This window comes from Brachyistius frenatus, unplaced genomic scaffold, assembly GCF_029030835.1.
Source record: "Brachyistius frenatus isolate BFR_SWC_R1_liver_20210118 unplaced genomic scaffold, ASM2903083v1 Contig_149, whole genome shotgun sequence".
Classification (NCBI taxonomy): domain Eukaryota; kingdom Metazoa; phylum Chordata; class Actinopteri; family Embiotocidae; genus Brachyistius; species Brachyistius frenatus.
Window position 1 is genome coordinate 864,277 of NW_027210748.1, and position 13,726 is coordinate 878,002.

The window sequence follows — 13,726 nt, forward strand, 5'->3', positions numbered from 1 at the left end:
TCTCGGGTTAATTTTGGAAATTATTGGAGCAGTCTTAACTAATTGGTATTGACCAACAAATACGCCGAAACTTTACCACCACTGAAACTACATTTAGAAAAATAACCTGCTTGACTTCAAGAAAACATTAATGTGAACAGGGTTTCCAGACTTTACTCACAGCAAAGAAAACTTAAGCTGCAAGCAATAGTCTGGCGGAAGCAGGCTGACCATAGACAGGAGCTCTGTCTTGAACAGTCTACTTACACTTACTATTTTGAGTGAATAAGTGCGTTTACACTGTTCAGTATGGAAACTTACATTGCACTGTGAGTACGCGGACGGTGTACTCATACTCGTCAAACTGAGTATCGAAGACATTATGGTATGGACGGTACACTGTGTTTTATTGTCCTCCATCCCTCACATTAAATGTGCATCAGAAAACTGTCTGATTATAGCTTTTTCAGTGTTAAAATGGGTGCATATCTATTGTTTTAAAAACAGACTTGAAAAAAAAATAGAAAATCTATCCTTTACGTAAAATACTTTTGGAAGTTTTGAGCCTGTATTTTTCCACTGGACCCAATGCAAGCTGAGGGCAATGTGAAAGAAGTTAACACGCTGCCATTGAAGTGCTCCATGTGGCCTGCGATTCCACGAGTGGAGTCGATGGCAGAGGAAGCGTCTCTTCATGGTTCATTTGAAAGTGTATTTTCGAGTGGGTCAGTGGGTGTAACTACGTACGTACCTGTGTTTTTCTCCCCGGACAGGAAGCCAGGGATACGTTCGCACTGAAGAGATCTTTTCAAGATGTTGCCTCAACACCTGAAGCAGATCCGAGTCCTTCTGCTCAATGACCAGGAAAACCTGGATAGGACTTTGTTCAGACTCCAACAAGGTGATGATACGTTGAAACAACTTCCCTCCACTTGACTAAATGGCCTTAACCTGTTGTAACATTCAAAAGTACGACAGAGCGTGTGTGCGTGTGTTGGCTAAAGGATTTGGAAGAGAGAAGTTGGCCACTTGACATTTACAGCACTCTGAACGCTTACTAATAATAGATAGTCTTGTCATGGTCCTGACTCCGGAGGACTACCAAGACTGTGTGCGTGAGGTATGTTTGCTGCAGTTATGTTGTCATACAAACAGTGACACAATGCAGGCCGGTGCGGTTTAGCAAGCAAGCAACTGTCACTTGGTCAGAGTTTATAACTGCAGGACTTATGCAAGAAGTAAAGAAACTTTTTCTAAACATTTAAAGGTTAATGTTGTTGCTCATGATGTACACAGAATACAATTTTAACACAAAGGATGACAACAATGAGGAATTTTCTGTACAGGTTAAACTGCATAATGTAACAATGGGTCGTATGTGTGTGTTTGAAACGTTTCCATCGTCTCAGATTTTGAGCTGCAATTCCGTCTGGGTCCGAGCCTGCAGGGGAGGAGGGTTATCGTGCACACCAACTACCCCTTGGACGGACAGCAGTTCGATCGAAACCGCTTCCGCGTTTTGGCGTGGAGCTACCCAACAGGAAGGGAAGATGACTCCGACAAGTTCTGCTCTCTGGAAATCAAGATGGCCGGGTCCTATCAGTACTACTTCGGATACGCGTAAGACCCTCCCCGACGATGTCTCTCACCTGTGTCGTGTTTGAAGTTGAAATTGTCATAGAGTAACATAATGTAACTCTGCTTCTGTCGTGTGTGATAACAGAATCCCCCTTTCAGACTCGATACCATTTCCGTGAAGCACTCTGAATGAGCACCCTGGGCACAATGTTGTCGTTACATAATAATATTTCCACATTACTTTCAATACGACGGGGGATGAATTTAATGAGGTCAAATTAACAGAGAGAATATTTTAAGAATAACTTTAATATCTCAATCATCTCTTAGGCACAAAAATCTAATTAAGTGTAATAATCCAGAAAGCACCGTGTAAGAGCTCATTTTAAGATGTTGAATTGATTGAACAGAAACAATAACGATATATATAATAATTAATTAATATAAGAACATTAATATCCAGAAAAGCACCTCATGCAGAATGTGAGAATATAGTAATTAAAGGTGAATTCTAATTTGACACCATGTCATTGAATCTTTGTTGCTGGGCTATCGAATATTATGAAAAAGGTGGGGTAATTTATCTTTCTCTTGTGCACCAAGTATCATGCAAGTCCTTGAGGCTTTATGTTAATATAATGTCATGTCTGGATCACAGGACAAAACACTGAAGTCCAAATGCAGATTTGAACCACATGAGCACTAGCGTGGCGCCAGGTAACCTGACCTGAGGTGCATGTTTTTGGATGATGGGAGGAAGCCGGAGAACCCGGAGAGAACCCACGCAAGCACAGGGAGAACATGCAAACTCCGCACAGAAAGGCCCAGGACCGGATTCGAACCCGGAACCTTTTTGGCTGTGAGGTGACAGTGCTAACCACTGCACCACCGTGCCGCCCAACTTTACTTTTAGAATGTGATCCAATGAAAATACTAAATATAAATACAGAGAGCAATATTTACAAATCTTCTGAATCTCTGTTTTTGCATACTCCCGCAATTATTTAATCCATAAAAATTGCTTTAGGTTATTTTTGACTGATTTGATTCCACTTTGACTCTGTGTTCTGCTGCCTTTACAGCTGCATGACCAAGCATTCTTCCTGATCCAAACCCCTTTTTCAGATGCAGATTGCAGATATTAATAACAGGTGTAAATGGGTGTTTTGTTTTTAATGTTTGCATCTCAGCCTAATCCAATCTTTAATGGAAATTTCCTCCTTTAGATTCAACTTCCAAGCTTCCAGTTTAGATCTCTTTTAAAGATGTAGTTTGTTAACTCTAATTTTCTTAACACCAGAACACACTTAAGTGGTACCAGCGAACAACTTTGCCTCAACCTTGACCACTATTTACTGTTATTGCTCTCTATTATGTATTTCTGCTGAATTTGAGCTTTTCCCCACAGAGGCATCGAGCGGTCGGGAGGAGGCTACATGGTCGTAGACCCCGTTCTTTGTGTTGGAGCAGACGACCAGGTCCTTGCGTTAGATGGCATTACCATCCAGACCTACTTGTCCAAATGTCTGGGGCACTTGGATGACTGGCCGGACAGACTGAGAGTGGCCAAGGAGTCAGGTGGGTGTGTTATTCAGGTCAGAGGTCAGCGTTTGGTCTTTTGAAACAGATGCTAATTTTACCCCACAGTTACTTTATTTTGTTTGATGATATTCTCATTTAGTGTTCACAGTTTTACAAATCATGTAAAATTACTTTCAGAATCAGAATTTTGCCACAGAAATCATTGTCTTTTCATGCTTGTACAAAGTTTTATTGTTCGGCAGAATCTTAAGAGTGTCATTGCATAGCAGTTGATGCTGTCTCGACCAGCTTCTTTAGTTAGAATAAAGAAAAGACAAGTGCAGACTTTCTGAACTCTGACGCTCCACCGCAGCCTCAGAGGTTAACTAGATTGTACGGACAGATAGTTGTTGTGTGTTGCTGGTGTTTTAGTCATTACTTTTAACACGTGGACTCGGAAGACTCATTACTTTTGGTCTGTGTAAATGTATTGTAGTGGGGTATTGATAGTATTAAACAGAAAGGCGGGTTGAGGAATTAATAGTGTGTATGTGTCTCTCTTCCAGGATACAACATGGTCCACTTCACTCCTCTGCAGACACTCGGAGAGTCCAGGTCCTGCTACTCCTTGGCTGACCAGCTGACCTTCAGCCCTGAGTTCAGCCCAGAGGGTCACAGCTACGACTGGGAAGATGTGGGGGCATTGGTGGAGAAACTAAAGGCAGAATGGAACATGCTGTGTATCACAGACGTGGTGTACAATCATACTGGTGAGTGTGTGTATGTGTGTGTTCTTTAATTTCAATATTTAAAATGCTGGTTAACCAGTGTGATTCCCTGTCTTCCTGTTTCCATTTTTGATCTTCAGGTTATATCCACACTAACCAACGTTTTTGTTTTAATTGGCTCATCAGTGTGTGCTCTGTTCAATACACAATTAAAGATTGTGTGGCATGAAATGATGGTAAGGGTAGCAACAAAATAGCAGAACATGAGTAAAGTGAATTGATTTCGGAAATTTCAGATACAGTACATCTACATTCAGAAATACCATTTGAAATATAAATTTAACACCGTGCTTTAAAAAAATCTTTGAAGAGCTCCAAAAATGTTTTTTTGAATGAAGAGGGTTCTTAATGAAACTTGTAGTCTAGAACCCAGCGGGATATTCTCCTGCTTCAGGCTCAGTTTGAAGAGATGTTGCTGCAGGACAGAAGAATCCTGGCGGTAATGCAATCAAGAGGGGCGGGGGGCTGTGAACTAAACCTGTTGAAGAAACGGTTAAGATCATTCGCCCTCTCCAGGTTGACCCCTGGTTGTCTCACTCTCAACCTTGAACACTGTTATCTCCTTCATCCCAGTCCACACCTCCCTCACGTTGTCACAAAAATCTTTTACTGAAAAAGATGAAGTACTGAAGTACAGGAGATACAAAGAGATGAGGCAGAATCAAACAACCAGGAAGGAGGCCAAAAAACAGGTCAGAAAGACATTTATTGGATCACTAGGAAAACGGCTGGTACAAAGAAGACAACAAAGAACTGGCACAGAAGGTAAGGAGCACGCAGACTAGATAAACATGAGGGCGAAGATATGATTGAACACAGGTGTACACAATCGGAGAGGGCCAGACAGTCACACAGGCAGGAAGTGAGGACATCTGAAATGAGAGACAACAGTGAGAAAAAAAAACAACAACCAGGAAGTAAAAAATGTAAATGTACAAGAAAACAAAAAACATGTCTTGGAACGTATTTGTGATACCAGAAAGCTAGAAGACCGAAGAAAAGCTGTGGTTGGCCTGGGCTTGTGTAACTCATAACAGAGTCAACCAGTCAGAAGAGAGCGTACCTGGTATCAATGCGGCTTAAAGACACTGATACCAAACAGTCTGTTCCTGGTAGAGCTCCAGAAAGAAGCTGAAGAGAGAAGATGTAAAACTATTTAATTGTTTTTTGGTACTTAAAACCACAAAATATCATTATGGTTAAGAAGAGTTACGGATTAGACACCACAAAATCAACCTGGTCTTTACCAGGCAAACAGGTCGGTGGATGATGCAGTTAATATGGGAATGCACTACATCCTGCCACACCTCGAATCCATAGAGACATATGCAAGGGTCCAGTTTGTGAAATTCTGCTCAGCGTCTAACACCATCATCCCGGACATTCTTTGAACCAAACTCACCCAGCTCGCGCTGCCAGCCACCACCTGTCAGTGGATCACGAACTTCCTGACTGATAGGACGCAGCGGTTGAGGCTGGGAAAAATCCCTTCCAGCTCCCGGACAATCAACACTGGCGGTTTTTACCCTCAGGCCGTCACTCGGCTGAACATTATTAACACCAAACATGTCATGTCAACCCCTATGCAATAACACTACACCATTTGCACTATATACAGTATTATGTGAATATATGTTTTATCTGTATATACATATTTCTTTGAGCTTTTTGTGTATACATTCAGAGTAAGTCAGAACTAGAGTCAAATTCCTCGTATATGTAAACATACCTGGCCAATAAAGCTAACTTTGATTCTCATTCAAAAGTATAAAATATGGGACTTTGGGCTGGTTTGCCAATACTGTAGCTCCGAGGGGCAAAACACAACTATTCACAAGTTATACCGTCATTTCACAAATCACAAAAGCATTTCACAAAATACAACATTTCACGAAACAAAAATATCTCACAAAATGCAACATTTCACTAAAAAACATTTCACAAAATTCAAAAACATCTCACAAAACGCAACATTGCACAAAACAAAAATATCTCACAAAACGCAACATTTCACTAAACAAAAACATTTCACAAATCACAAAAACATGTAAAAAAATGCAACATTTCACAAAAAACAATTCACAAAATCCAAAACATTTCACAAATCACAAAAACATGTCACAAAATGCGACATTTCACGAAACAAAAACGTTTCATAAATTGCAAAAAACATGTCACAACATTTTTAAACATTTCACAAAACGCAAAAACATTTTACAAAACGCAAAAACTTTCCACAAAAGACAAAGACATTTCAGAAATACAAAAAAACATTTCACAAAGCACCACGACATTTTCCTGCGTTCATCATACCTAAAATAGTTTGATCACTTGTTATTCTGTATTTGTGTTTTTCTTTACAGCTGCTAACAGTGTATGGATAGAAGAACATCCGGAGTGTGGTTATAATATGGTGAACTCCCCTCACCTGCGTCCAGCCTGGGTGTTGGACAGAGCTATCTGGCATTTAACCACCAGAGTAGCAGAGGGACGCTATGAACCCCAAGGACTTCCTGCTGATATTACCAACGAGAGCCATCTCAATGTGAGTGCTGGGCACGAACTGCCCTGCTGGACAGACACAATAGAGTTTGTTGTAGAGGATATGTGACAACCAGTGGCATTTGTTGATTATGAGAACATGAATTAGTTTTAACATCATGCCTTGCCAGTGACATGTGACATACACTGTAGCACTTCACCACATATCTTATAAATCCTGGACAAAATGTAATGGAGTTAAAACATTATTTAGATCTGAAGTGCAAAAAAATGTTGTTTTACATTTGTAATTTACACATTTCACATTTGTATTTTTTGCAGTAATCGCTTTCGCTTCACAGCACAACAAGGTTCTGGATTTGAATCTGCCTGGTGACTCAGGCCTTTTTGTGTGAATTCTGCGTGTTCTCCCTTTGCTTACATAGTTTTTTGTCCCTCCACAGCCTAAAGTCATGCCTGTTAGGTTAATTGATAATTCTAAATTGGCAGTAGGTGTAAAAGTGAGCGTAAATGGTCCGTATTTCTGTTTGCCCTTCGATGTCCACGGTTTACCCCGCCTTCACCCCAAGTCACCTGGAATGGGCTCCAGTCCCCCCCCCCTCCCGTGACTCTGTACAGCAGAGGTCTCTGAGTTTGTGTCGAATATCAGTTTGTTATCTTTCAAATAAAAGAAGCTTATTCAACTGGTTTGGTGGAGCTCAGCCATGTGAATAAATGTTGCTTTGACAAAATAGAGATACAGTGCATCCGGAAAGTATTCACAGCACTTCACTTTTTATACATTTTGTTATGTTACAGCCTTATTCCAAAATGGATTAAATTAATTTTTTTCCTCAAAATTCTACACGCAATATCCCATAATGATAAAGTGAAAATAGTCTGTTTAAAATTTTTGCAAATCTATCAAAATGAAGAACAAAAATATAACACGTACATAAGAATTCACAGCCTTTGCTCAATACTTTGTTGAAGCACCTTTGGCAGAAATTACAGCCTCAAGTCTTTTTGAGTATGATGCTATAAGCTTGGCACACCTATTCTTGGGCAGTTTCTCCCATTCTTCTTTGCAGGACCTCTCAAGCTCCATCAGGTTGGATAGGGAGCGTCGGTGCACAGCCATTTTCAGATCTCTCCAGAGATGTTCAATCGGGTTCAAGTCTGGGCTCTGCCTGGGCCTCTCAAAGACATTCACAGAGTTGTCCCGAAGCCATTCCTTTGTTATCTTGGCTGTGTGCTTCGGGTCGTTGTCCTGTTGGAAGATGAACCTTCGTCCCAGTCTGAGGTCCAGAGCGCTCTGGAGAAGGTTTTCATCAAGGATGTCTCTGTACATTGCTGCATTCATCTTTCCCTCCCTCCTGACTTGTCTCCCAGTTCCTGCCGCTGAAAAACATCCCCACAGCATGATGCTGCCACCACCATGCTTCACCGTAGAGATGGTATTGGCCAGGTGATGAGCGGTGCCTGGTTTCCTCCAAACATGACGCTTGGCATTCAGGCCAAAGAGTTCAATCTTTGTTTCATCAGCCCAGGGAATTTAGTTTCTCATGGTCTGACAGTCCTTCAGGTGCCTTTTGGTAATCTCCAGGTGGGCTGTCATGTGCCTTTTACTGAGGAGTGGCTTCCGTCTGGCCACTCTACCATACAGGCCTGCTTGGTGGAGTGCTGCAGAGATGGTTGTCCTTCTGGAAGGTTCTCCTCTCTTCACAGAGCAATGTTGGAGCTCTGTCAGAGTGACCATCGGGTTCTTGATCACCTCCCTGACTAAGATCCTTCTCCCCCGATCGCTCAGTTTGGCCAGGCGGCCGACTCTAGGAAGAGTCCTGGTGGTTCCAAACTTCTTCCATTTACAGATGATGGAGGCCACTGTGCTCATTGGGACCTTCAATGCTGCAGAAATGTTTCTGTACCCTTCCCCAGATCTGTGCCTCGATACAATCCTGTCTCGGAGGTCTACAGACAATTCTTTGGACTTTATGGCTTGGTTTGTGCTCTGACATGCACTGTCAACTGTGGGACCTTATGTGTGTCTTTCCAAATCATGTCCAATCAACTGAATTTACCAGGTGGACTCCAATCAAGTTGTAGAAACATCTCAAGGATGATCAGTGGAAACAGGGTGCACTTGAGCTCAATTTTGAGTGTAATTGCAAAGGCGGTGAATACTTATGTACATGTGATTTTTTTTTTTAGTTTTTGATTTTTAATAGATTTGCAAAAATTTAAAAAAAAATTATTTCACGTTATCATTATGGGGTATTGTGTGTAGAATTTTGAGGGGAAAAAATGAATTTAATCCATTTTGGAATAAGGCTGTAATATAACAAAATGTAAAAAGTGAAGCACTGTGAATACTTTCCGGATGCACTGTATGTAGCTCTCAGACACTTTCATTTGGTCAAAGTAGATCTCAGAGGAAAAACGTTGGGAGACCCCTACTGTACAGGAATAAACAAGTATAGATAATACATGAACTTCAACAAAGCTGTTATATTTTTTGCAGCACGGAATATGTTCTCCTGTGGTGATAGTCAGTGACACAAGTTAAGCCTGAGTAAGTGGGATAACCACATCACTTCCTCAAAGGAATAAACTAGAATTAGCGCCTAGCGGTTACATACCTCCGCGAACCACTCAAGTTGTACTTCACACGCATATCTGTCCAAACTCTTATAGACGTTGCTGACAGCACCGAGGATCTAAACAATCACCATAGTTTCTGAATGGACACATCAGGGTAATGTCACAAATTTATATCTGTCATCGCACCTTCTGTCCCTCAGTTTTGGTGTTGAATAATTAACAGAACAGAAAAATATCTGATCAGATATTGTAATTATTGAGTTATGGCCACAAATATGTTTTGTTCGGGTCACAGTTACCTTTGACCACCAAACTGTCATTAGTGCGTCCTTGAGTCCAAGCCAATGTCAGTGCCAAATTTTAAGAAAATATATCGGATTCCAGTGGGAAACGGATGTGAACTTACAGTGACCTTGACCTTTGCCCACCAGTCTTATCAGTTAACTCTTGAGTGAATTTCTTCAAATTTGGCACAAGGCATTCCTGAGATGTTGCTTTCATGAGAATGGAATGAGCTGATAAGGATGACTGTGAGGTCAAACTGACCTACGATCATTGAATACCAAAATCTTTGTCATCCTTGCATCTAAGTAAACATTTCTGCCAAATTTTGAGAAGGTCCATCATGGCGTTCCTAAAATATTGTGTTCACAAGAATGGCAAAGACATGAGATGACAGTGACCTTGACCTTTGACCCTTGACAATCAAAATCTTATCAGTTCATTGTGGGTACTAAGTGAATATTTTTGCTTAGTTTGAAGAAATTCCCTTAAGACTTTCTTGAGTTATTACGTTCACAATTAATAAGATGGACAGATGAGAGGGAACTTTGACCACCAAACTCTAATCAGTTTGTCTTTGAGGCCGAAGGAACTAATGAGCAGCATTCCAGACGTTTCTTTGATATCGTGTTCATGTGAATGCGTTGAATTGGTGTCACAGTGACCTTATACATCCTTATAATTGATACCTAATGTATCATGCCAATTTTATAACAACATTTTGCAGGCCATAAAGGCTGCAGTAAGAAAAAAAGTAAGTTGGTAACTTTGATCATTTGCGTTTGCCCTCTCTGGCAGGCCATCCGTAATTTGTTGTGGGCGAACGTGTATCCTGAGATCAAACTGTGGGAGTTCTACCAGGTGAAAGTGGACAGCACTGTGGAGCAGTTCAGAATTCTGCTACAAAATGGTGAGTAGGCCAGTGAAACTAAGAAGTATTAACTGCAAAATAATGTGGAACCTGTAGAAACTGCAATCTTCAAAAACTCGTCAACATTACCATTTATGTTTAACTGCATGATTTTTCAATTTGAAAGCAGGATTTCTAGTCTTCATATTCAGATTATGTGATGCTCTTCCTCAAAACCTTGCGCTCTCACTCAAATAGATCCGCCTTGCTCACAGATCTGATCAGTGCTCACTGATAACTCTACTCAGCTCAGATATAGTGTTGTTTGCACAGATTTTGTGTATCCAGCCTAACCCCTCCTCCGTCCACTCAGACTGCTTCGGTGCGCTCGTGAAACTTCTGCTCTCAGATCTCTTTTTTTTTTCTTCAAATAACCCAAAGTGACCATGTCTGAATTCCCCAACCAATAGAATGCTTGGTATAACGTTGACCAATGAAATTGTCACTGGCTCCTTGCAGGCGTGCTCGCTTTCTTTCTTACAGCATCCCTCGTGATCATTTACTGTTTAACCAGGTTCAGCGGCCCACTAACCAGCATTGATCCACTGTATCAATGACCTCAAGTAAGTATTTTGATTTAATTATGCGATATTTTCTCCAATTTAATTTAAGTCATATTTTAGAATGGGGAATACATCTATGTTAATGACATGGGCTTTTAAGTGTACGCTTAATTATGTGAATACTGTTGCTAGGTAACATACAACATATTGCAGTCCCTCCAGGATTTTGTATTTTTTGTGATCGTTGCGATCAAAAATGTTTGATTTTTGTGGTGGATTTTCTAAAAAATTGCCATGTAATTTGTGGAGTTTTAAGAGTTTTTTTGTGTAAAATTACAGGAATTAGAAAAAAAGTCAAGAAAGAAAAATAGGATTTTTTTTCAAGGAATAAATATTTAATCACTTCCTTTGTTAATAATCATGCTGCATATCACAGAAATGTTTTAGTTCTAATCTTTTTTTACATTTATTTATTGAAAAACTCCAAAAAGCTTTCCAGAACAGAGTCTGTGACTGTAATATAGAAAGAATGACTACATCAGCTGGCTAGTTACTTTTGCTTGTGACTTCAATGAACTATAATGACAATTTAAAAAAAAAAAGGGCAACTGGTTAGGCAGGGCATATCTTGCATATGTACAAAAGGGTCTGCTACAGATAAAGCTAAGGGATTCCTTGAAATAGTGTTACAAATATTACAAATTTATTCAATTTATTTTCAATATCAATTAACGTTTCTCCAAGATTATGGGAGATTAAGAAACGGGGGTGGATCAATAAATTCTGAAACTGCTCCTGCAAACGGAGTGCAATGTTGTGACTTACCCGGAGTATAAACTACACTTGTTCCTGCTCATGATTTCTCTGGATTTGTTAAGATAGTATAGATTTTTTTTTTTTTTTTTATATATTTTTTTTAAATGTATAAACCTACAGTTTAACAGTTAAGAGGCACTGATTTTTTTGTTCTTATAAATTATATAACATGACATGTTTGAATATTTACGGTCTACTTTTCCAACAGAACCTGCTTGGATGTCACATCTTGGAGAGTTTGCAATGCAAGATGCAGCTGTCCTGACTCAGACCTCAACTATCTGCACTTTATGTGCGCTCATGAGTTAGTCCAGACAGTTACCGGTGAATGCTGCTGTCAAGTAGAAGAGCAAATCTGTAATGTAGTCCATTTGGTATAAATGTGCATTGACTATTAGGCCACGTATTGTGATTATGTCAGGAGAACAACACGAGGAAAGAGAGCACCAGACAAGAGGACAGCAGATAAAATGAAAAGGCAGCACACAGAAAGAAAGCATCATCAGAGAGTGGCAAATAATGTGTTTTTAAGGCAGAAAAGGGAAGGTGTCGTGTAGTAAAGGATAAATGTTAAATCTGTCTATCAGCAAAGGCAGGAAAAGCAAGAGACACACTGTAATGTGAAGACACTAATACAGTAGAAGGAGGGCGAAATAAGCGCTCGAGTAATAACAGGACAGACAACGAAAATAGAGAAAAGCAAGTATTAGTATAACAGAAAGTTGGGTAGTTAGGTAAGTAAGCAAGGTAAAGAGGTAGTGAACTAATAATTGAATTCAATTTTATTTATATAGCGCCAAATCCCAACCCGGGTTATTTCATGGCACTTTACAGCATTATACAGAGAAACCCAACAATTCAACAATTCCCACATATGAAAGAAGGGAAAAACTCCTCTTTAAGGGAGAAAAACCTCCAACAAACGGAAGGAAAAACTCGGATACTAACACGGAACTAGGCTCAGAGGTGATTGGCCATCTGCCTCAACCGGTTGGGGTGAAAGGAGAGCAGAGAGATAAAAGGACAGCATAGAGATACAAAACATGAACTGGTGGTGGGACCGACAATCACAGAGCAGAGACATGCAGCTCCATGATGGGACATCTGGAAAAAAAAAGAACAGAAACTACGCGAGCGAGGGAACTGAATGGAGAGGCAACAGACAATAAGCTAAAACTATGGGAGAGAAGAAGCATGAAGTTAATGAGATGTGATGGTGAGATATGAGTTATATAGAGTTAAAGAGTGAGAGGCCTCGGCCTATAATAGCATAACTGCAGGATGGTTCAGGTCCACCTGAGCAGCTCTAACTATAAGCTTTATCAAAAAGGAAAGTTTTGAGTCTAACCTTAAAACTAGAGAGGGTTTCTGCCCCTCGAACACAAACTGGGAGCTGGTTCCACAGCAGAGGAGCCTGAAATCTGAAGGCTCTGCCTCCCATTCTACTTTTGGAAACTCTGAGAACCATAAGATAATAAGATGAATGCACTTATGTAAATTAAGTACATCCCTATTTAAATACGTTTCAGTACATTTAAATAAGGCTGGAATAAATCTCATTTTTACATTCATATAAGAATGGTAAAATATTTTTTTTTTCAGTTTGGTGACAATATTATATTTGTATATAGCCATTAACCACTTCTGAAAATGTCTAAGAATTTATTTTTGTATGTCTTAAGTTTGTAAAACTCATGTGAAACATAAAAACATGTCACTGAAGCATTGTCTCTCTTCTTGCAGTTCTTTAAAGAAATAAAGCTCTTAAGGTCATTAAATTGTCTACATTTGAAATGATCAAGATGGTTGATGAATGGAAAATGCTCTGCCTTCGTTAAGGGCCTTTTTTTTTATTACAGCAGCTGATTGCTGTCTAAGCTAACACAAAATTAAACTAATGGTTACTACTTAAAGTTGACCCAAACTACAGTACAAAATATTTAGCATTGTCTCTCGAAGTGCTCTAGAGCAAGAAGATTAAATGAAGCGCTTCACATAAAAACATATAAAGGAACATAAAAACATGTTAAAATGTCATTTTAAAATAAGAAAAAGAAACAAAATGGATAAGAACAGATAGAATTAACACAAGACACATTACTAAAATAATATAGCATTGAAATATAGAATAAAGCAAAATGCTTTTAATAGGCACAGTAGAGCAATTGCGGGCAGGTGTAGTTAGTTAAAGGCTAATTTAATGAGATGTGTTTTGAGCTTCCTTTTAAAAATATTTTCAGAGCTAGGTTTCCTGATATCTGCAGGTG

The 13,726-nt window shown here is 39.7% G+C and overlaps 1 protein-coding gene across 2 annotated transcripts in view; it reads left to right on the forward strand.

Annotated features, from left to right (window-relative positions):
• Positions 1–754: 754 nt before the first annotated feature.
• agla (amylo-alpha-1, 6-glucosidase, 4-alpha-glucanotransferase a) overlaps positions 755–13,726 on the forward strand; it is a 46,642-nt gene continuing 33,670 nt past the window's right edge. For both annotated transcript variants that reach the window (XM_069715900.1, XM_069715899.1), the window contains exons 1-6: positions 755–880; positions 1,389–1,599; positions 2,966–3,135; positions 3,645–3,848; positions 6,230–6,411; positions 10,029–10,140. In XM_069715900.1, coding sequence (XP_069572001.1) covers positions 793–880; positions 1,389–1,599; positions 2,966–3,135; positions 3,645–3,848; positions 6,230–6,411; positions 10,029–10,140 — 967 coding nt within the window. In that variant the 5' untranslated portion in view covers positions 755–792. The remainder of the gene's footprint in view (positions 881–1,388; positions 1,600–2,965; positions 3,136–3,644; positions 3,849–6,229; positions 6,412–10,028; positions 10,141–13,726) is intronic.